Genomic DNA, 23454 nt, shown 5'->3' with positions numbered 1-23454 from the left:
GACGGCAGGCAGGTAGGGCAGGCCCTGGCCCCACACTCCCCACTGCCTGCTCCAGCTCCAGCTCCACATTCAGGGCACTTCTGTCCAGGCGGATGGCCCAGGGGTGCTGTCTGTGTTGTTTTGTCGCATTGTTAAAGATGTGTTAAATACAGCCATTTTGGACACGGACAAAACAAATAGGGTGGCGAGCCCCCATGTACATGTGACTCAGGTGTCCGTTCTGGGCCATTGTCCTTTCTTCTTGCATGTGCTACCACTGTGATTCTTTTGAAGCAAACCCCAGACCTCCTGGTACCACTGCATCCCTCAGCGTTTCAGGATGTGTCTCTACAGACGCAGGTCCCAACTGGGGACAGTTCTGCGCCTCCACCCCCCCCCCCCCCGCAGGCACTTGGTTACATCTAGAGACATTTTCGGTTACAACTGGGGAAGGGGAGGGTGTTACTGGGATCTAGTGAGTAGGGGTGGGGGTTGCTGCTAAGCATCCTTCAGTGCACAAACAGCCCCCCAACAAAGAATTATACCCCCAAAGCATTAATAGAGCTGAGGTGGGGAGACTGCCCTGAATGACGGACTCTTAGACGCCAACCCACCCCTGCAACTGTAATACCCTCAGCGGGCCTTAAAAAATAACAGGCGTTTGAAATTAACCATCCACACTCTTGGGATTTGTTTTCATGCTCCGTGCTCTCCAAGACAAGGAAGACTTGGGCTAGTTTTCAGAGGCTGTTGACACAGGTAGGAAAGAGGGCGAATGCTGGGGCTCGGGAGGATTTTAAGCAGGTGGTACGTTTGCATGATTCTACATGGAAAACATACACGGAGTCTAAGGGGGAGGGTGGCCTCCCAACCCTGTCCCCTGGCTACCTGGTGCCATCTCTGGAGGCAACCTTGCTGTTTCGTTTTAGGGCGGTGAGAGTCTGTCCTGCCCCCTCACGTGACAATCGGGGTGCTGCTCCCACGCAGAGCTGTGCCTCCTTTCTTTGTTGCCGCTGCGGGTCTTGGAGAGCTGTCCCAGAACAGTGCATGGAAAGCGGCCTGGTTCTTTTTCACAGCCAAATAGTATTCCTTGCGCGGCCGTAGCCTCCAGAGATTTGCTATTACGACCTACCACAGTGGTTAGCGTACTGTATACCATCTTATAAAGATCACAGGAACTACAATGAGAGGCTTTGGGGGGTTAACCCTTAGTTGCTCAGCAAATCCAGAAAACCAAACATCTGTTTTCCCCATCCCATCCTTACCTTTCTCATGAGTGAGTTCAGGGATGGGGGGTTATGAGGGGCCTGTGGGGGTCCCCCTGGGCAGGCATCATGGGGGCGGTGCTGGGCCACATCCTTTTCCTAACGGGCATCCTCAGTGGAAGGCAGACTTCTGCTGTCCCTGGGGATGGGGACACCCAAGGCATAGTCCAGGTGGGCAACCTCTAGTCTATGGTGTACCCCAAGTCCTGTTGCCCCCGGAACATTTCCTGCTCTCAGTTGCCACAGACTGGCTGTGAGGTTTTTGTCCTTTGGGGATGGTTGGATGTCAACTACAGGAAGAAGGACAGCTTACAGGCTCTGCATCTCACTTCTGCCTGGGGCGGGCCCAGGGGGGGGTCTATGGGTGCAGAAAGGTGCTCTGTGGAGACCTGGGGCAGGAATCTGCTGTTGATGCCTGTCTGGGGCTCTGCATCCCAGGCTGTGGAGAGAGGGACTTCCTGGGGGTGGGGTCCCTGTCCACTCTGTCCTCCTGTAATTCCATCTGGGGGTTGGGTAGGGCTGTAAGAGCTGGGACCCGGGCTCTGTGTCCTCTGAGCTGGGCAGGACAAAGGAGCTGTGGGGACAGGGTCTGCTGGGTGGTGACATGAGTGGCTGCCTGGGGGCGGGGGATGATGGGCCAAATGACTCTCAGCTCTTTATGTAAATAGAGGCACCCAGAGGCTCTGCTGTCTGTTTATGTATGTATGTATGGTATATGTGTGGGGGGGAAGGGTTGGGGAGCCACCAGCCACAGGACCCAGAGGAGGCTGGTTGGGACACTTTTCTGGAAGAAGAAGGCGGGAGGCTGACGTGCCAGTCACTTCTCACCCTGATGCCAGCTTCGCTCCTGTGGGATTGGAGAGACATGGGGAGGGTCAGGGGAGGCATTGGAACTCTGGACTGGAGCCGGGAAGGGCTGACCACCCAGTTGCTTGCCGCCTCTGGGCCTCAGTTTCCTCCTTTGTCAAGTGGGCTAGGACCCATGCAGCCCATGTCACAGGGTCTCCCCCAGATCAAGAGGAGGCAGTGTCCTAGCCCTTCCCAAGGTGGTGGGGACAGAAAGGAGGTTGGTGTGTAGTGGTGTGGTGCTGGCTGGGCACGGTGGGGGTGCCAGCAGCCCCCCATCAGTGGCCCCTCTCGCCCCCAGATCCCTCAGATCAGCTACGCCTCCACAGCCCCCGACCTGAGCGACAACAGCCGCTACGACTTCTTCTCCCGAGTGGTCCCCTCGGACACGTACCAGGCCCAGGCCATGGTGGACATCGTCCGTGCCCTCAAGTGGAACTACGTGTCCACGCTGGCCTCGGAAGGCAGCTACGGCGAGAGCGGTGTGGAGGCCTTCATCCAGAAGTCCCGGGAGGACGGTGAGTCATGCTCGGGGAACAGGGGGATGTCAGGGAGCAGTGGCCTGCTGTGGGCTCTGCGTGCCCCAGGTCATTCCCCTTATGGGCCTCAGTCTCTCCCCTGGGCCCTGGGGAGCAGTCTGTGGCCTTGCTGGCTGGCTGGGTAACTCCCAGGGGCAGGGGGTGGCTGGAATGACTTTGGCAGACGTAGGCGTGGCCAGGCAGACAGAGGCCAGTATTCCTGGTGTGGGATCCGGTGGGACAGCTACTGTTCTCAGGCAGGGAGAGAAGCAGAAGGGGAGGGGATGGAGGCAGTCTTGTTTAGGGGCGGGTCTCAGGGATCCAGGAGCTGGGAGATCAGTCAGGAGGTTCTGGGAGCCAAGCTTGTTTGAGGAATCGAGCTGTGTGTGGAGGGGCATGGGGTGGGGTGAGAGAAGGGGCCATGTCTTACATGGGGCGGACTGGGCTGTGCTGGCTACTTGTGGCTTCATGGAAGGAGGTGCCCCTGGGTGGGATGTGAGGACCTGGGAAGGTGGTGTGCTCTCCCGGAGGTCTCCCCCTCTCACCACTGGCCACCGTCCCCGCCCGCCCCCCATCAAGCTTGCTGCATTCCCTTAATTGTCCTCAGAAGCTCCAGGGATAAAGCTTTTAGGTATCAGCAAGCAGTACGAGGAAGGCATAGCAAGGGTTAATGTCTTGCAAGTCTGAAGCCTGGGCCACTTAGTTCTAATGGCCTGATGGCCCCTGCTGTGGGGGGCAGCCTGCATGGGGCTGAGGAAGGGGTTCAGGTCAGTGGTCAGGCCCCTGGGCTGTAGGCTCTGCCTGGATTGGGTGAGCTTTGATAGTGGGGACAGTCCAGAGAGGATGGGGTGTGGGGGCAGCAGGGAGCTCTTCCCCCTCCTGACAGACCTGGCTCCAGCAGAGGGGCCCCTGGCCTCTCCCAAGGCTCTTCTCTAAATAGCTCACTGTGGCGCCCTCGACCTTGGAGGATGGCATTTGTATATTTATACCCGTATAACCCCGGGACTCTAATTGCTTTTCCTAAGGACCACAGAGTATCCAGAGGCTGGCGTTGGTAACACCCTGCGGGCATAATCCTGCTATAAATCTCAGATAAGCCCCTTTAATTGTACAGCCAGAGCGGCTCGGGTGCCTGTAACCTGGTGGAGGAGGGAAGTGGGGCGGCGCTGACCGATGGCTGCGGCTCCAGGCCCCGTGTGACTCTGGCGCCTGGCTGGGCAGAGGGGAGCATGGGATCCCACTCTCACTGCCAGGCAGGTGGGCAGCCGCTCCCTGGGGTCCCCCTGGTAGTGTCAGGCCCCTGGTGCCACAGCCCCCTCCCTCTGGCTGCCCACCTGTCCTTCCCTGCTTTGCTCAGACACCAGTCCCTGTCTCTGGGCCGGCCCTCCCCACCCTGCCCTGGCCATGCCTGTCCTCAGTGGCTTGAATCTGTTCCCACACAAGCCCACCGCCTTTCTGTTTAAGGTGCAATCTCTCCAGGATTTAGGGACAGAGGTGCTAGGTGGGGGCAGGGACAGAAGGTCTGGAATTTTCGTGTTCAGTTGTGTTCAATCCCTGCCGTAAGGTACTGGAAGCCAGTCCTGGTGCTCACAGAGCTCTCCCTCTGTGCCTGGCATGCGGAGCACCTGTGTTACAGCTGCTGTCCTGGGTAATCCTCCCTACCCTATCAGATGGGCACTCCCATTTTATAGGGGAGGAAGCTGAGGCATGGAGAGACCCAGTACTAGCTGGTACCAGGTCATACAAGTGAGAGGAGGACAAGGGATTTGAACCCAGGCTGTCTGGCTCCAGGACTAGACGGCGTAACTGCTTTTGTATGCATCACTCCATCTTCTGCCCCTGTTGCCCACGGATGGGGGCATGATGGACAGTCACACACGCGAGTTTACACACGCACACACACACACACACACACACGCACACACACACACAGCCTGAGAGGACACGTGCTGCCATGTTAAGACGTTAAGTGAGGGAGATCCCATTGGGGTGAAGTCTAGGTATTGTGTTTTGGCCGAAACTCAGACTACTGTTTAAAATTTCCACAATCATCTAATCAGTCATTTGGTAGTTAGAAAATACGAAGCCCGCTCAAGAGTTTCAAGAAGGAATTCTAGAAGAGTAAGAGAATGAACTGTTCTGGCTGAGCCTGCAGCTCGGGGGCTCTCCTGGCCTGGCGCAGGCGCCCCTCCCAGAGCCCCCGTGCCCCAGGCTGTCACCTAGGGCCTGGCCTCCTGCCTGGCCTGACCTCCCACGTCCTCAGACCCTCCTGCTGTCTCCCCTTGCAGCCCAGGGCACCGGCTGGGCCTGCCCTCGTGTTCCGGTGGCTCAGTCTCCTCACCCCACCTGCTAAATGAAATTTGATTTGGAGAACGTCTTTAGGCGAGTGAAAAGAAAAGGAGAGAGAAAGCCGTGCTCCAGCTGGCCAAATTGAAATCAGAATTGAGCGGCCTGTAGAAAGAGGCCGCTGTACCTTGTAGCCTAATCCCTGTGAAAGATTAAAGATGTCTTTGGCCACATATTGTATTGATTCGTCCTCTGAAGTATAAATCATCTGTGAGTTGCTCAGAGGAGTGTCAGAGAGCGGTGTAGAGGGGAGGGCACCTTGCCAGGCTGAGGATGCACATCAGAGCCGAGGGGAGAGCTTGGCTAGCAAGTCCTGGGTGCCTGCTGTATGGGCTTGGGATCCTGCAGGGGGAGCCTAATTGGATCCAATTTATAGATGAAGAAACTGAGGCCAGAGAGTGGAGGCCATTTTCCCAAGGCTGCATAACCAGGATGTGGAGGACCAGGGACTGGAACCCAGCTCTGTCCTCTGGGTGGGGAGCTCTTGGGTAGCATTTGGCACTGACTGGGCCATAAAGAAAGCCCTGGCCCTGAATTTCACAGCCCCCATTAGCACCGCGCTCTCCCTCATGCTCTGGGCCATCCTGAAGCCCTTGACTGAGCCCTGCCCTGGGCCAGGCCCCTCCTTCCACAATCATGAATCCTGGTGATGACACTGTGAGCCTGGTGTTTTTATTCCCATTTTACAGATGGGGGAACTGAGGCCCAAAGGGGTGAGGTGGCTTGCCCAGGCTCACACAGTGAGGTGTTGGAGCAGGACTTGAGGCCAGGCGGTCAGACCCAGGCCCTTCGACCCCATGCTGTCCCTCTATCTCTCCCAGCCTGGATCATAGAGATGTGGTTAACAGGCCAGCTCTGGCAGACAGACCCGGGCTCTGGTGTGGCTACTTGGCCGTGAGAGCCATGGAAAGTCACTCAGCTGCTCAGTTTTGGTTTTCTCATCTGTGAAATGGGAGGTAAACCTGGCTGTCACCAGCATGGAAGGTGCTTCTTATCCATGGATGTGGGAGCTCAGGAGCATACATCAGAGGGCTATTATCAGGGGTCTGGCTGCCTGGGCCACCACCCTCCCTGCTCCCTGACTGCTTTTAGGGGGCCCTGGGGAGAGCTGGAAGGTCTGAGGGGGCCCTGGCTAGAGCCGCAGGCCACGTTCCGGGACTGGGCTAGTGACAAAACCACAGGAACCCGGGCCAGCCTGGTTCTTACAGGACAGCAGGTCTCATGGTGACAGAGCAGCAGGGTGAGTTTCAAAGGCAGCTAGGAGCAAGGGGCATGCGTGTGGGAGCAAGGGGCAGACGACCAGTAGGCCTGCCTCCCTAGGGCTGTCCATGGACAGGTTTTAGTGCATGTGCACGCTCGTGTGAGGCGGCTGGTGCACTTCCCCATCTTGAATGCCAGGAATCCCTCCTCCTTGCCTGGCTGCAGCGACAACCATTCCGGGGATTAGGCATGCAAAGCAGGTCCCACCTGTGCTCTGGAGATAATGGGAGTGAGTCACCTGGGGAGAGAGAGAGACAGGCCTGAGGGGGCGGTACAGACGTGGCTCTGCCCTCACTGCCTCCCACCACTGTCCGGGGCCCTCTCAGGGTGGGGGATCTGGGGAGTAAATTTTTATACCCTCGCAGCCTTTTTCTGCCCCTGGGGACCCTTGTGGGCCTCCGTTTACTTGTAGGCATGCTCCATTTCACGGATGAGGAAAAGGAAGGCTCAGGGAAGTTAAGGGACCTGCTTCAGGTCAGACGGGCTTTTGAATATCAGCCCCCGCTTCCTGTGTGGGCAACAGGAGAATGGATGATATTAGTAGGTAGTATTTGTGGACTCTTCCTGTGGACCAGATCTTTTTTTATGTACTTGTTTTGTGTTAACTCATTGAGCCCTCAAGACAACCCCATTATATGGATGGCAAAAGGGAGGCTCAGAGAAGTTAAGTGACTCCCTTGAGGCCACACAGCTGGAATATAGCAGGAGTGGAATTGGAATGCAGCAGAAGGTCCCCCCCCCACATCAGGTGAATTTGGCAGGTAGGACACAGGTCACTCCTGGTGTGGGGGCCTCTCCATGGGGCCACCTGGGGAATTTGGTTCTGGTCCGCTCTGGTAGGTGCTTCCAGCATCCTGGGCACATCCAGGCCTGTGCCTGCAGGGTGGGAACACGAGAGCCTCTCTGGTTGTGACAAGAAAGAAGGGGTGGGGCAGGTGGGTCAGGCCTGCTCCTTGGAGGACGTCCTGTCCCTCGTCCCTCCCCTCGCACAACAAGAAGTTCCAAAGCCTCATCTTCCCGCTGTGTCCCTGTGTCCCCTATTGATATTCGGGAGACACTGGTGAGTCAAGCTGTTGCTGGTCTGACCTCCAGCTCCAGCTCCCTGGGCTGAGCACCAGACTTGCATTTCGATGGCCTCTGTCAGCGCAGCAGCACGGGTGGTGGCCCGTAGCTGGGTCTCAAGGCTGGGGCGCCTCCTCATCCCACAGCTTCTGTGACCTCTTTGGACTCAGCTTCTTTTGCTGTGAAGGGAAAACTTGCTTTCTGGAGGCTCCAAGGGGATGTGGGAGTGGGCAGAGCTTGGCCAGCCAGGAAGATTTGTGCTACTGGTGTGTGTGTGTGTGTGTGTGTGTGTGTGTGTGTGTGCGCGCGCGCTCTTCATATGTCTGGGAAACCAGAGAAGTTTGCCCCAGGATGCCCCCGGGATCCAGAGACCTCCCTCTGGTCCAAGTAGGTGTTTAGCAGAGTTTGCCTGAATTCGAGAACCAAGGGCTGGGATAATGCGTGTGTTACAGTAAGAGATCCCCTGCAGGGGACTCAGCCCAGCCAGACAGACTCAGACATGTGAAGAAGAAGGGAAGGGCATGCCAGGTGGGGGAACAGCCTGAAAAGGAGGCTGGAGGTAGGAGTGAGTCAGGCAGAGGGGACCCTGCCAAGGGGCTTGGCTGTGAGATGTGGACCGATGCAAGATGGAGCAGAGCAGAATGTTTTAAAGCCAATCCTGTGTTTTAAAATTTTCTGGCAGTTGGAGTCGTCTGCTTACCCAAGGGAGTGCATTAGCACACACCAGCTCCACTTGCTGTGTCCCGCCTTGCTCAGAGCCCTGGGGGTGGGGTGAGGATCCTCTCTGCCCTTAAGGCTCAGGCCAAGGCTCCGTCTCTCTGGGCTTCCCTCCCTCAACTGCTCTCCTCCCAGTGGAGATGCTCACCTGGAGGGAGGAAGATCTTCCCCAGGGCTCCCTACCTGGGAAGCCTCAAGCACACCTGCCCCAGTGCCTATGGAACTTTCCCTGGGCCTCTGCCATTTCTGGGCTCCTTGGGGCTGGAGAGGGACAGGGCTCTCTTGGCTCTGTGCTCCTCACCCTCCCTTGCACACAGCAGGGCCTCAGTGGATGTTTATAGAAGAACACGTGATCGAACAGATGACCAGTCTTGTGTCCTTGGATCCATCACTGCCCTTCTGGGGCCTCCTTCTTGCTCATCCATAACAGGTGCAGGAGCATTAGCTCATCTCCATGTCTAACTCCGCCTCCTATAGGCTGTGTCCTCACAGTCCATGGTCCCTGGCTTCAGGCATTTTTCTGCAGAAGCAAAGGCTCTTCTTGGAGGAGTGCTGGAAAGGGAGACATCCCTCAAGACCCAAAGGCGTGGATGTCAAACGGTGACACTTCAGAGTTTGGTCTTTTGATTTCAGAGATGATTGGGACCAATTGCACAGGGACAGAACCTGGAGCATGTAAATCTCACCCCTAATCAGATGAACTGGGGCTGAAATTAGCCGAGGAGCTGGCGACTGGAAGCAGGAGGGGTCCTGCCATTGGATTTAGCTTGGTGTATGTGAGAATGAGGCAGCTTGTAGCCTCTTCTTCGGGGGAGACCTCTGGACTCTTCCCCCAGCTGCTTCCTGGAGCCACAGCACAGGCCCATGTGCCCTGCCTGCTCACCATTCATTGTCCAAGGATGTGGAGGGGGAAGTGGGCCCCACCTCAAGGCTGGTCCCCACCATTCTAGCCTTGCATCCAGGCCGCCGTAAACTTGAGACCCATCACATCTTCTGCTCCATTGGTCTGCTGCCCATCATGCCACTAAAGGTGGAGATTAAGTGGATCTGGCAGGGCACCCCGTGCTGAGCCACGAGGCCTACCATGCACCAGCTGGGTCTCCTGGATGGCGCCTGGAGATTGGCAAGGTGTTGGCATCAATGTGACTGCTCGGTGATTGCCAGGTCAATCTTCATACCGCTGTGAAGATGAACCCCAAGCTTGCCCAGCCTGCCTTGGGAACTTCGCCTGTCCACTCTGATTTCTCTGCCACTCTGGCCTTTGGCGGGCGCTGACACCTCTTGATTTAGTGAGTCCCCTGGGCTGGGTGTCATTGGGTCGCTTTTCCTACTCTCTCCACTTCGTCTCTGATGTGCTTCCCCTGACCTATCACAGCAGGGACATGCTCCATTCTGGGTTTGCCTCTAAGCTTGACGGGAATGACAGGAGGAAGAAGGTATTAGACACCAAGCCCGTCTTCCTCTGAATTTGCATCCTTGCCTCTTGGACAGGAAGCAGCATTTTCTTTCACTGGTTTCCTTTGTGGAACACGTTTGAAGATTTCTTTGGGGTTTAAAAAAAACTTCCCTTTGTTGGTTGCAGCCCCTCTGTGGCTTTGACCTTCTGAACCCTGTCCTCTGGATGCCGCGGTAGAGCGGAGGGGTTAAGAGCCCAGAGGCTGGCTCTGTGACCATGAGCCACACCATGTTGCGCAGTCCTTTAGGGTCTCTGGGCCTCAGTTTCCACCTTGTGACAGGAGGATATTAATAGTAGCCTTCTCCCCACCCCCCCTTTTAGGTTGCTGTGAGCAATAGGTGAGTTAATGTGTATAAAGCACTCAGCACAGTCCCTGCACTAAACACCAGGCTGCCAAAGGGGTCCATTGTCACCATTACTAACCAGAGGGGGGAGCTGGGGCCAGTTCTAGTTCTGCTTCAGCCTCTGGGTGACTGTGTAACCCTGGGCTGGTCACTTTCCCTCTCTGAATGTCAGCCTGATGACCAATGTGAAGGTGGTGTGTTAGAGGACCTCGGAGGCCCCCCAACGTGCATCTTTGCATGCCTCACCCACCTCTCTTGGTTTTTCTATCTGTTCTCACCACATGGAAGTCCAGGTACCATAGGGTTGGCTCCAGTTTCTGGTGTGTTTGTCATTCTCCGTCCCAGACCTAAGCCCTCAGAGTAGCTATGCACATAGCTGTGCATTTCTGATTTCTTCCCCTTTGTTAAAGAGCAATAGTGAAGGCCAGTGACTTTCCCCTGCTCAGGTTTGAGACTTGACCTCCAGGAACACTCTATACCTGTTTGCTGACTATTGGAATTTAGCCTGTTTTCCTATCTGAGGTAGGGTTTCCAGTACCCTGCTCCCAGCTCCTTGGAGATGTAGCTAGCTAAAGCAAACCCCATACTGCCTTTTCTCTGAAGCTCTGGAAAGATCCTGTGAGTTCACCATTTTCTTTCCTTTCCACCCTGAGCTTCCTGCTTCAGGCCTGTATGGGGCTGCTGAGTGTCCTGGGTGGGTCTCAGCCTCATCCTCTACTCCCCTGTGGCCCTAGGCAAGTCACTTTTCCTCCCCGAGCCTCCAGTTCTTCATCAGTAAGACCAGCAAGGGGCTGGGTACCTTCTTTGATGGGCTCGTGCATGTGGACACGTGGGATGCTTGGAGCCATTTTTGCCTTGTTATTCTTTGTCCACCAGCCCTCTGTCCAGGGTCTTTGAGCCCCAGCAGGCTCTGCCTTCTGCACGGGTCCCTCAGCTGGCCTGGCCTGGCCTGTGTGAAGACCCCTGTATCTCCTTTTGTCTTAATATGCGTATTTTTTGGGAACATCTCATTAACTGTCCTCAAAGAAGCTGCCAGGCCCTGGCACCATATTCAGCCCCCTGCATGGCCACTCTGAGAATTGTCCCTTTTCTGTAGAGGCGACTGTGGCTCAGGCTGCCCACAGGTTTTCCCAGGCCTTCTCTGCTTGTAAGGGGCAGACTTGGGGTTGGCACTTAGTTCTGTGGGACTCTGGGGCTCGAGAAAAGGAAGATGGAGCCTTCTTTCCATGAAGTGTTTCCTTCCTCCTGGCCTTTTCCAGGGAAACACTGGTGGGTCAGTCAGATGGAGGGACCTGGGACAACTACCCCCAACAAAGGCCAGAGTTCTGTTGAAGGCCAGGGGAGGAGGAGGAGGTGGAGGGATGTTCTGATGGGGAGTGTGTGTGTGCATATGAGGGGGATGGGCAGGCTGGTCACGAGTCACCAAGTCATGGTGGCTCTGTATGAGCCCATGACAAGCCCTGCCTAACAGGCCCCAGAGGTAGGGAGGGTCATATTTCTTGGTGGTCACTTCTTCAGTGCTGGCTCCCCTCATGCTCCTGGGGTGTTCAGGGACTCAGAAAGATGGAGTCCAGGCCTCTAAATCACACAGAGCCTGCTCCATGGAATGAAGCTGGTGAGGAGGAGAGTGAGGCATTTCTTTTCCTCTTTAGCTCCTTTATCCGTTGCCTCTGTATGGTAAGTCATTCATTTGCTGAATAAGTATTTATTGAGCACCTACTGTGTGCCAGGTATTGAGCCAGGACACTGGGGATAATGCAATGGACCAAACAGATGAAGATTTTTGGCCTTGTGAACTCACATTTGGGGAGAGGGGAGCTTGCAGTAAACAAGTAAATGCATCATTATATAATACAATTCCAGGTATCTTCCTCCTACAGTTTTGAGTAGGAGCTGATGGCATGATATGGAGAAGAATAAAGCACTTAAGCAGGCAGAGAGGGCCAGGTAGGGCAGATTATCTCATATAAGGTGGTCAGGGAAGGCTGTTCTGCAGAGGTGGCATTCGGGCAGGGAATGCAGTAAGAGAGTGAGGTTTATGATCTCTGGGAAGAGTGCCCCAGGCAGAGGAGCCAGCAAGTGCAAAGGCTCTGAGGTGGGAGCCTGGCTGGTATTTCTTGGAGAATAGCCCAGAGGCAGGAGCAGAGTGAGTCAGGTGGAGGGACATAGAAGAGGACGGACTGACCATGTGGGGGCTTTAGCTTTTGTTCTAAAGGAGATGGGAACTATTGGAGGTTTGTGAGCAGAGAAGGAACATTAACAGGCTTGGGTTTAATAGGATCTTTCTGGCTGTTGTGTAGGGAACAGACTGTAAGGGCTGAGGTTACTGAGGCAGGAATGCCACTGAGGAGGCCACTGCCATCATCCAGGTGAAAAGTGATGATGGCTTAATTGGAGGTGGGGGTGATGAGATCGGACTGAATTAGTGTATTAAAAAACATTTTTTTTAGGGGCGCCTGGGTGGCTCAGTTACTTGGGCTTCCAACTTCAGCTCAGGTCATGATCTTACAGCTTGTGTGTTTAAGCCCCACGTCAGACTATGTGCTGACAGCTCAGAGCCTGGAGCCTGCTTTGGGTTCCGTGTCTCCCTCTCTCTCTGCCCCTCCCCTGCTCATGCTCAGTCTCTCTCTCTCTCTCTAAAGTAAATAAACATTTAAAAAATTAAAAAAAAATTTTTTTAAGTTTTAGACAGAACAGGAGCAGAGAGAGGGGCAGAGGGGGAGAAGAGAATCTTAAGTGCAGAGCCTGACACGGGGCTTGATCCCACAGCCCTGAGATCGTGACTGGAGCGAAATCAAGAGTCAGATGCTCGACCGACTGAGCCGCCCAGGTGCCCTGAGGGTGTATTTTGAAGCTCAAGCCTAGGACTTGCTCCTAGATTGCATGCGGACTGGAGGCCGCCCAAGCACTTCTGGGTTCAGCACCATGGATAGCGGCAGTTGCCTAGAGGCCAATGATTTGGGGAAGCCCTGATTGGCTTTGGTCCCATCAAATAGCCAGTCCTCTGCCGGTCTTTGGCTGCTGAGCAAAGCCTCATCTGTAAAGTGCAGGTCCCTTCCCCTCAATTCTGTCATTAATTTCTTTTTAGCTAAATATATTTATTTCTGGGCCCTGCTGCGAATTCTTTTTGGGGTGATGCAGGTCAAAATGCAATTATAATTGATCTTTGAACAGCCCTGGTGGTGGGGGGTGCCAAGCCCTGTGACGGTTGAAAGTCTGTATATAAGTTGACTCCCTCAGAAGTTAACCAAGAATAGTCAGGTTGATGAGAAACTTTACTGATCACATAGTTGATTAACACATATTTTGTATGTTGCATGTATTACATACTGTCATAATAAAGTAAGCTAAGAAAAAGAAATGTTATTCATAAGGGAGAGAAAATACATTTACAAGACTATACTGTATCGAGAAAAATCCACAGATAAGTGGACCTGCACAGTTCAAACCTGTGTTGTTTAAGGGCAACTGTATACAGCTGGGAGAAGAGGTTTGGAAGCATTTGTCTCCAAAAATCTCTGCATCTGGCTAAACAGTTGTTTTGGGGAGCGGGAGCTTCCTTGAGGAAAGGGTGATGAGAGGAGAGCCTTAAAGAGTGGTGGGCCTGTCCCAGAGGAGCAGGAGGGTATTCTGGGTAGAAAAAATGCAGTACTTGGTGACATCTTCCTTCTAAGAGTGAATAGGGACAGCATTCCTGGGACAGTGGCAGGCCTACATGGGTTTGGGGGTGTCTGGCCCATGGCAGAGAGCGTTGCCCCCTAAGAATGCCACAGACTTGCTGTGTGTCTTTGGACAGGCCACTGTTCCTCTTGGCTCTCAATTTCTCCATCTGTAAAATGGGAATAGTTGTAGTCCCTACTTTGCTGGTTATTGTAAAAATGACAAAAACAGGTGAATTAGCTATCAGAAAGGCCAATAAAGGGCTGAAGGGCATGAGGGGGGCTGGCTTTGAGGCCTGAGCCCCTAGTGGTGAGCACTTGGTCTCTTCCTGGTTGGGCTTCTCCCCCTTGCATTGTGACTGTCCTCCCCTTTCTCCCTGACTTGCATGGTGCCTTATATCCGTGTCCCATTTTGCTGTAGACAGAATGATCATATGGATATTCTATGCAAATTCTCATTTTTAATGAGCCAGAAGGAAAGCTAATGACCATTTTACAGACATCTTGGGACCCAAGGGAGGCTTTGAGATGGGGGGAGGAAGCAGGACAAAGTGACAAGTGAGAGGAGAGGGGAGGGAGGGAGGAGAATGAAGATGGAGAGGGACACAGCAGGGGCTGCCAAGGGGGGAAGGGGCGGGGTGCCTTGCCTGCCCCATTTTACAGATAGGGAAATGGGCTTAGAGAGGGGAGGCAACTTGCCAGTCACCCCAGAAGGTGGGAGAGAGAGAGAGAAAGGCAGAGGAGAGGGGGAAGATAAGCTGGAGAAAGGAAAGGTGGAGGCAGCCAGATCGAGGCTCTGGCTTGTGGGACTTGGTTTCTTTATCTGTAAAATGGTCACCTAAGCCAGGGGTTGATTGGGAGAAATTCACGAGAGGACATGTGAGCACTGCATGATCATGAGGGCTGTGGAATAATGGGAGAGTGTGTGTGTGTGTGTGTGAGAGAGAAGAAGAGGGAGATAGAAAGAGAGAAGAGATGGAGGTTAGGGTCGGGGAGGACAGGAAGAGGAAAGCCAAGGGGCAGGAGCTGGAAATGGGGCCAAGAGAGCTTCTGGACAATAGGCCAACTCTTTTTTTCCTTAAATGTTTATTTATTTTGAGAGAGAGAGAGCGAGAGAGCATGAGCACACTCATGCAAGTGGGGGACGGGCAGAGAGAGAGGGAGAGCCTGATTCCGGCCTGGTTCTCACTAGTCGTGAGATCTGAGCCAAAATCAAGAGTCAGGCACTTAACTGAATGAACCAGGCAGGCTCTCCTAAGCTGATTCTTAATTAGTTTATTCTTTCATTCCTCAGCGTCTGTTGTCTACTTCGTAGATGGCTATTAGAGTGATGAGGGCAGGACTCTTGTTTGCCCTGTATGCTGTATGCTGTATCCACAGCATTAAGGACAGTGCCTGGTACCTGGGGTTGGGGGGGGCGTGGAGGAGGTGTTTCATAAGTTGTTGTTGAATCAGTGAATGCTCTGAGCCCGGCAGTGGCTATCTCCCATAATTTTCATTCACTGTGCCAAGTGCAATGATTGAGGTGTTGGGATCATTAAGGGCACTCAAGGGAGAAGGAGCCTGGGAATACCCACTCTGGGAATACTCTTCCTGGAAGAGTGGGCCATGTACTGCATCCTTAAGAGTGGACAGGTGCTGACTTGAAGAAGGAGGAGTTGGGAGGGGAGTTGGGCACAAAAGCAGAGAGAACAGTTGGAGCAAAGGCAGGAAGAGAGGGACACCTTGGTGTGTGTTGGAAACTGTAGGTGCCGTTGGAGGTGGGGGGAGAGATGGGCAATGAGGATGCAGGGCCTCAGAACTGGGCTGAGTTTGGGCTTTGCTCTGAGGGAGGTGAGGGCTGCTGAGGGAGGGGAGTGGTGGAGTGGGATTGGAGGTTTTGTGGAGAGTTAGGGGGCCAGGCTGGGCAGGCCGAGGTTTGTGACTGCGTAGGTGTGGGGCTCTGGTTTGGTAAGAAGGTGTTGACGGGAGTGGGGGCGCACAGTGGGTTAGGGCTGAGGGGTCAGCTGGCTGCTTCCAGGCGAGGCTAGACCTGCCCCAGGAGCACTGAGCCAGCCTGGAAAGGGGCCGGGGCAGCACATGCTGCCTTCGGCCGATCATGGCCCCTCTCTGTGCCCTGGTTCAGTCAGAGAGGAGCACTCCATCCCCCAGCTCTGGTGTGCAGGATGAGGGTCAACTGAGTACCCATTCCTAGCTCCCCTGCTCCAGGATGCCCTCCTGAGACCTCCCCGGGTTTAGGCCTGGAGCCCCTGTCCGAGTCTTTGTCTCTGTGCTCCTAGATGTGGCCTAACAGTGTTGGGAGAGCCTGGGGAAGGTTTTGGGGTGAGCTGAGCACTGTGCAGCTCAGGGCCTGCATCTGGGCCTCAGCCTCAGACCTTTGTCCAACAGTGCCTACCCACCAGAGTTCTAGGCAGCCCAGTGCCTCAAAGAAAGCCTCTCATGGCATGCTGGGTCAGGCGGGTGTCCGCCACTGTCCTCACTGCTGTCCTTGCCACCGTCCTCTGCCAATGCCAGTTAATGAAGCACGCGCACATTCGCTGTCTGGGTCCTCCCTCCCCGGCTTGGGTCAGCAGCCCCATTTTCTGGCTGAGGTAGCTGAGGCCCAGCGGGGTGAGGGGATGGCCTGCGTAGATCCAGTGCCAGGGCTGGGCCCAGGCCCCCCATTTGCTGCATGTTCTGCTGTGCTGCCTCCCCTCCCCCTGGCCTGGCCTGAAGAGGAGGGGTAAGGACTGGCGTGAGAAAGGGTCCAGGAGGACTTCATTACCCAGTGCCTGCTTGTCGCAGGTGGGGGGGGGGGGCGTGCTGAGCCCGCCGCCAGCGGGGAGACATGCTTGGCCTGCCTGGGTAATTACATCTCAACATTTCATTTTGCTTGTCAGTTTCCACTTCCTGGGGATGTGGGCTCCTAAATATTTCATTCCGGCCTACAGCCGCCCATTCCTCCCTGGCCAAACGGGCCCTTCCCTGAGCTTTGTCAGTTCCTGCTACGGGGCAGAGCTGACCAGAGGTCACCTTCTTCACACCCCTGTTCCATACAGGGTCCCTGCCACCAGCCCATCATTAGCTCCTCTTCTCAGGGGGTCTGGGGTGAAGATGCCAGGCAGGCAACTGGTAGAAATTAGGCTCAGTTCAACCAATGGTGATCAGTACCTACTGTGTGCCTGGCACTCTGCTGGAAACTGGGGAGTTAGCAATGAGAAAGACACAGGCTTCACATAAATGGGCTTATGGACTGGTGGAGGAAGCTGACAGTTATATTATAGCAAACATTTACTGAGTACTTATGTGCCAGGCAGTGTTCCAAGCACCTTACATGTATTAACTTAAGGCCCAGAGAGGTAAGCAATTTGTCCAAAGTCACCCAGCTAAGAAGTGGCAGAGCTGGGAGCCTTCATGCCCCGAAGCATGAGAGCTACAAAGTGGGTCACAGCACGGGCAGAGGATGGCACATGCCAGTGGAGAGGGTAGACTGAGACCCCAAGTAGTCAGGGGTGAGTCCCCACTGGGGCAGAGATCTGGGGTGTTTCAAAGGGGAAGAGGAGGAGAAAATGAGTGCCTGGCACCCATAGGGATGGGGTGTTGGGCAGATAAGGAGCAGGAAGGGTATTTCTGGCAAAGGGATCCACAGAGGCTGAGGGTAGGAAAGTCTGAGCTGAGTTGGAGAAAGAGGTCCTGCTGTGGTAGAGTGTGGAGTTTGAGGCTGAGGAGGCAGGTGTCAAGGGAGATGGGGGTCTTGTGTGAGGGGCTCCTCGGCAGAGGACTTGGAGCTCACACTCAGCAATTCTGGGTCTGCCCCCTGACTCGCTGTGTGAGCCTTGGGCAGACTCTTCCCCACTCTGAGCCAAATCCGAGAAATGGGTGGGATTCCTTCAATCAAAGGATGCTGGCATGGCCACTGAGGGTGGGGGAAGGTGGGGCCTGGGGGGCTGGGTTGGGGCAGCAGTCTCCTGGGGGATTGTGGGTGGGAGCAGGTAGGGACGGCCATCTCTTTGTGCCTTGCACCCCGTTGCCACCACCTGCCTCCCAACCTCTTTGCTTCCTTTTTTACTTTTTTTCCCCTGCCTTTCTCGCTTCAAAGGTGTTTTGCCTAAATGGGTTTGTGTTAAGATATTAGGTCGATCACTCAGCAAATTTCCCTCTGCTCAGAGCTGAGCACCATGAATAATGCAGCTCTCAACAACGTTGCCACTGCCCAGTAGCCTCCTGGGGAGGGGATAACGCGCTCAGCTCTGAGGGACTGAGCCCCACAGTTGCCTTGACTAGTCCCCCGAACCTGCCCCTCCCCCTCACCCACTCATCCCCCCAGAGGCCCGGCCTGTCCACTGGTGATCCCTTCAATCCTCCCAACAACCCTGCGTGTCTGGGGCTGAGGTAATGCCGTCCTGTTTTACGGATGCAGAAATCGATATTCAGAGAGGCTGGGCAGTAGCTTTTATCACGAAGCAAATTGCTGGCTGAAATGGGACATGGGCCCTATTGTGCCCAGACTCAGCCTCCTATGCCATACCATGCCAGCTCTCTGATGCCTGTGTCCCCTGCACCCCCCGAGCCAGCTCAGTCCTCGCTGGATGAGAGTGGAGGCAGAGGGAGAGGGTTTCAGAAGAAAGACAGGATTTGCCTCAATGGGCGGGGAGGGGGGGCGGTCTCCATGGCAAATAGTTGTTAGATGACCAGGGTGCTGTGTGCAGCCATCAGTCACCAACCTACCCCCTACATACTCCCCAGCCAGGCCCCACTCTGAGCCAGTAGTAAAGGGGAGGTGTTAAGGGTGCCAAGGTGTTAGTCTAGCTGTCCTGGAAGCTTCGAGGAGGTGTGGACACAGGACTTGGGTGCCGGTGTGCATGGCTTTGTGGCCATATGACCATGTGTAGAATGTGGCTGTGGGAGGCTGGGTGATCACTGTGTATGCCCATGTGTGGCCATGTGCATGTCCTCATGGCTGTGAGCCTGCACAGGGCTAAGGTCATGTTCATGCCTGTGGGGGACGGGGCTATGTGTATCCATGTGAGGGTTTGTGGTTGTGGGGTTGTGGTATGTGATTCGCAGTGGTGTTCATTGCCATGAATGCATGTGGGTGTGTAGGGGGGTGGCTGGGAGGGGTGGCAGGGGCTAAGACTGTTCAGGAAAGGAACATGTATGTCCTGCCCTGGACAGTCCCTGGGCCTCCAAGCTTTGGTCCTGGCTTCTGCCCAGGACCCTGTTTCCAGGGACAGTGCTTGGTTTATCACAGTGCCCCTGGTCCCCAGGGCTCCGCTCACCAGCCCTGGGTCCTGACCCGAGCTGGGTGATGAGGTCTCTGCCTCCCCTGCTCCTGCCCTCCTGCAGCCCGTACTCCCACCAGCCTCACTTATCCCCCGGAGGCCTTGGCTCCAGGAGGCAGACCCAGGCCTTCCCAAACTCTGTCGCATTTGAGCTTCCCTCCAACTCCACCAGGTGCAGTTTCTTTAAGTCCTTTCTCATTTTGCAGATGGAAAGTCTGATGTTTAGAGAGGCTCAAGGAGGCTAAGTAACTTGTCCAAAGTCACACCGTGAGTAAACCCTGGAGACTCCTTCATCTCGAGCTGGAGGGGTGGAGGCAGCTGGATGCAGATGCAGTATTCGTGCTTTGCAGAAACCCCGGGGTTACATTAGGGAGGCACGTCCAGGCAGGATACTGGGTGACTGTCTCACCCTCATTGACCCTTGGTACCTGGGTCTTTCTGTCAAATCTCTTACAGTGGCCCTACTACCTCCTTAGGTCTGGAACCATCCTGGCCACGGTGGGCAGGGTCAATATTCTATTTCATGCTTTTCTTGACTGGCCCTGCTGTCTTCAGACTCTGAGGACCTGCCAATGTACATGGCTATCTTATATTTCTCCTCCTCTTCCTCCTCCTTCTCCTCCTCCTCCTCTTCCTCCTTCCAACTCTACCCACAATGTGGGACTTGAACTCATGACCCTAAGATCAAGAGTCACATGCTCCACCAACTGAACCAGCCAAGTGTTTATTCACTTATTCTTCTTTTGCATGTGATTTCCTAAGTGCTCATAGCAAGGAATTTGCATTTAGGTGGAGAAATAAAACCTCAAGGCAAGGCGGGACGGAGAGAGAGGTCCAGCATGTGTGATGCCCCACCCACGTGTGTGAATGGAGCTCACGAGTGAATCCTACAAGGGCAGATGCTGTGCAGGGCTTATCTTTGTAGCTGGCATGAAGTAGGTTCCAGGTACAGAGTGGGTGCCCAGGGCCTGTGCGCACAGGTGTCTGGGCGCTCAGTGTGACCTGGTGGTGGCTCGGAGGGGAGGTCACAGTGGGTTGCAGAGGTCGGGAGCTCCCAGAGGAGCTGGAAGGGTTTGAGCAGAGCCTCTGCCCCTACACCTGTGCTGGTGGCTCCTGCCCTTCTGTCACTTCTGTCCCCATCAGTCTGGCACTCAGTGGCTCGTTCATCCAGCGAGCATGAATCGGTGCTTGTCTCTCGAGCAGGTGCAGCACGAGTGCTGGGCCCCTTGGGGCTCTGAGTGGAGATGCAGACACTGAGGAGATAACCAAGGCCCAGGGAGGGAAGGGCTGCAGAGGGTAGCCCCTGGTGGGGGTCCCCCCACCCCCGGCTGAGGGAGCAGATGCCCATGGGGACAGCAGATGTGGTCGGATGGCAGATTCTGGTAGGGAACCGTAAGGCCTGGTGTTGCAGACCTGAGGAGGAGGTGTAGACCTCACGTCTCTGTCTCTGTCTCTCTCCTACACACAAACACACACACACACACACACACACACACACACACACACACACGCACGGAGCCACCGAGGTTTGTAGGCCAGGAGCCATGTGTCAGATGGAGGCTGGAGTGGAGGCTAGATGCCAGGGAGTAGGTCTGGGAACAGGAGCAGAAAGAGATCGTGGCTGTGAACCAGGCCTGTGCTGCTGCCCCCCCACCCCAGGCCTCGAGCCCCCTGTGGAGTCCCAGTTGCAGCTGGAGCCCAGGCTGGTGAGAATCTGGGGCCAGTGCGGGCCCACCCCTCACAGTTTCCCACAGCGTCACTCACCCTGGAACAGCCACGGGTGGCGGCGTTCTCTCAGGGCCTGGGCATCTTCCTGACCTCAAAACAGCCTCTCGTCACAGCTCTGCTGCCTGAAAACACAAGTAACTCTGGATTCATCACTGACCGCTCTGAGTGGCTTTCCTCCCTGAAAGCAGATTGAGGAGAGGGCCTGGATCTTGCAGTGGGGGGAGTGGAGAGCAGGGCCATGTGCGTGTGTGCGTGCATGCGTGCGTGTGCGTGCGTGTGTGTGCGCGTGTGTGTCCATATGGTTCAGGGTAACTCCCAGCCTCCCTCAGGCCTTCCCCCACCTCCTGTCTGCTGGGAACCTACGGGAACCTGGGGGCCCCCCCTTGGGTTGTGCAACTCCCCCCACCTTTCTCTCCATGTTGCTATTTGCTGCCTTCACATTTTGCCATAATGTAGATTTTTCCACTTGATTTCCCAGGATTTGTCTTTTCATTGTTTTTCTCCCTTTTTAAATTTAAAAGGCGGGGAGGATGCAAGGAAAAGAGAAGGAGAAAGAGAAAGAGGAGAGGCGCCCATGTCTGTGCTGGCCTCCTGCAGCCCCCAGCTTGCACCGCGGGAGGAAGGGCGGGTTCAGCCGTGGGGAAATTTCTCCTCCCTAGTCCGGAGCCCAGCACCCCAATGCTATTTGGGCCCAGCGGGCATCCTGGGTTGCAGAGTGTGATCCCAGGACTCTGGGCACTGGAGAAAGAGGGGGTGGATGTGGAGTCCTCCCGGGGAGCTCTGCCCCATGCTGGCCACTCTGCCCACCCCTCTGCCTGTGTGCTGGCCGCTTAACTCCTTCTTCAGGGAGTGGTGAGGGAGAGAAGGAGAACTGGAGGGGGAGACAGATGCCAAAGCCTGGAGGGTGTGGCGGAGACCTCTGTGAGGGACCCCGGATCTGGGTGTTGCAAGCAGGCTGCCTTGGTGGGAGGGCCTTTGCTCTGGGTCGCCCTGGTTTCCAGGGTGGGCCCAGCCCGTAAGTGGGGGTGCTGTGGAGGCAGGGGATCTGGGGGGGGTGGCAGGATATGGAAGGGCTTATTCAGACAGGTGGGGTGGGGAAGAGCCGTGTGGTTTGGGGCAGGGAGGTGTGGGGAAGAGGAGGAAGTGGGCGCAGGTGCAGTGCGTGTGAGCCTGAGTCTGCGAGGGGCATTTGGGAGACCCCTCCAGGCAGGAAATCTGGCTGCCTGACTCCTCCGGGGCGTCCCTTAGCGCCTGCAGGTTCCTACGTCTCCAACCTCAAACATAGCGCAGACAATCCCAGGCAACAGAGGACAGGAAAACCAGGTCATTTCAGCATCAAGCTCTCACTTGAGGGTGGGAGCTACAAGTCCAAAGTGTTTTCAGTTCCTGGCTCTCAGGCAAGGCAGCAGGTCCCAGGGAAAAGTCAGAGTGGAGTCCAAATCCTCCTGTGCCTCTGAAGCTGCGTGGCCTGGCCTGAACTTGCCCATCCTCTTGGACAAAACCGGGTGGGATGAGGGGATGTGACCCCCCCGTCCCCCACTTCCTGCCCTCCCATCACTCTGCCTCTACCCTGCCTCCCAGACGTTTTCTGCCACTGTGAGTGGGTTGTATGAGGCTTGGGGGGCTCTATCCTCCTCCCAGCTCTATCCTAACCTCTAAAAGCTCCCGGGCACCTAGCAAGCTGGGTAAACATCTACAGACTCAGTGAAGGGAAAATAGTGGCTGTGTGTAGGCACGGCGTGTTGTTGAACACAGGGTGAAGCGTGAAGAGGCAGGCAGCGGGCCTGGTACCCGGTGGGCCTTCTCTGGCCACTGTGTGCTCCTGGTGGCCAGAAGGGCCGTCCCCTTGCATGTCTTCTCGGGTGGATTGCTCCCCTTCCTGGTCTTGCTTTCCCAGCTAGACTGTGAGCTCCATGGTACGAATCTTACTTATTATTACTTCTCAACATCTGATTGTGCCAGGAACTGAGCAGGGCAGTTCTCCAGTGATGCATGCATGCATGCATGAATGAATGAATGTGTGAATGAATGAATGAATGTGTGAATGAGTGCATGCATGCATGCATGAATAAATGAATGGATGGATGAATGAATGAACAAATGAACAAATGCACAGACACGGCCTTGCTCTTGGGGAGTGAAGCTCGAGGCAGACACGGTGGACACAGATACATTGGCTGGACCTGGAGAACACCGGGAAATGTCACCAGACCACAGATGGAAAGGGCTCAGAGAGCACAAAATACAACAGGAAACCATATCACATTTTGCTAGTGGAGTCTCTATGTCACATTCAAGTCAGGACTGGTGCCTGGAGCCTGGAGGAGTCACAGGGGACAGCTGGCCAGCTAATGGTCTGTTCTCAAGGGGAAGATCAGATTTCAGGAGCCAGAAGGCTGGTGGGAAAAGGGCAGTCCCAGGCGGGCACCCCACACCCCTCCCTTCCAGTGCACTATGGATGCTACTGGGCTGGGAGTGCTGAATGGCTCCATTTCACAGATGAGAAAGGGAGGCTGGGGTGTGCCCTGGTGTGTTCTCCATCAGGCTGCCCACGTGAGGACTGGAACACCTTCACTGCCACTGTCTGAGAGGTTTGTCTGGTTTGAGTTCTGGGGTCCACATTTACCACACATTTACATTTTGCCATTTTTGCCTCTGATTATTATTTAAAGATAGGAAAAGTGGTTTGTCAGGAACCTGCCTCCCTCCGCGGAGCCCTCCTCAATCTTGTTCCTTTTCTTCCCTCCCTTGAGGGAACCATGACTCTTGAAGGTGGTGGGTTCCCTTCTTGCTCTTACTCAGTCATTCAGCAAACAGTTCCTGAGCACCTACTATGTGCCAGGCACTGTTCTAGGCACTGGGGAGATTGCGATGAATCTAACAGACAGAAGCTCCTGCCTTCATGCAGCTTTTGCTGTGTGTGTGTCTCCCTACAGACTACCTCTTATTACATGCGGTCTCTAACTTCCTCATAAGTGAGACAGATTGTGTTGCAATTTGTCTTTTCGATCAA

At 55.1% G+C, this 23454-nt stretch overlaps 1 protein-coding gene across 7 annotated transcripts in view; it reads left to right on the top strand.

Moving 5' to 3' along the window:
* GRM4 (glutamate metabotropic receptor 4) overlaps window positions 1-23454 on the top strand; it is a 117098-nt gene that overhangs the window by 52446 nt on the left and 41198 nt on the right. For all 7 annotated transcript variants that reach the window (XM_029944221.1, XM_029944219.1, XM_029944217.1 and 4 more), the window contains exon 3: window positions 2392-2608. In XM_029944221.1, coding sequence (XP_029800081.1) covers window positions 2392-2608 — 217 coding nt within the window. The remainder of the gene's footprint in view (window positions 1-2391; window positions 2609-23454) is intronic.

The sequence above is a fragment of the Suricata suricatta genome, chromosome 7, assembly GCF_006229205.1.
Source record: "Suricata suricatta isolate VVHF042 chromosome 7, meerkat_22Aug2017_6uvM2_HiC, whole genome shotgun sequence".
NCBI lineage: Eukaryota > Metazoa > Chordata > Mammalia > Carnivora > Herpestidae > Suricata > Suricata suricatta.
The sequence above is the reverse complement of the archived record's forward strand: the minus strand, read 5'-3'. Positions and strand labels throughout refer to the sequence as shown.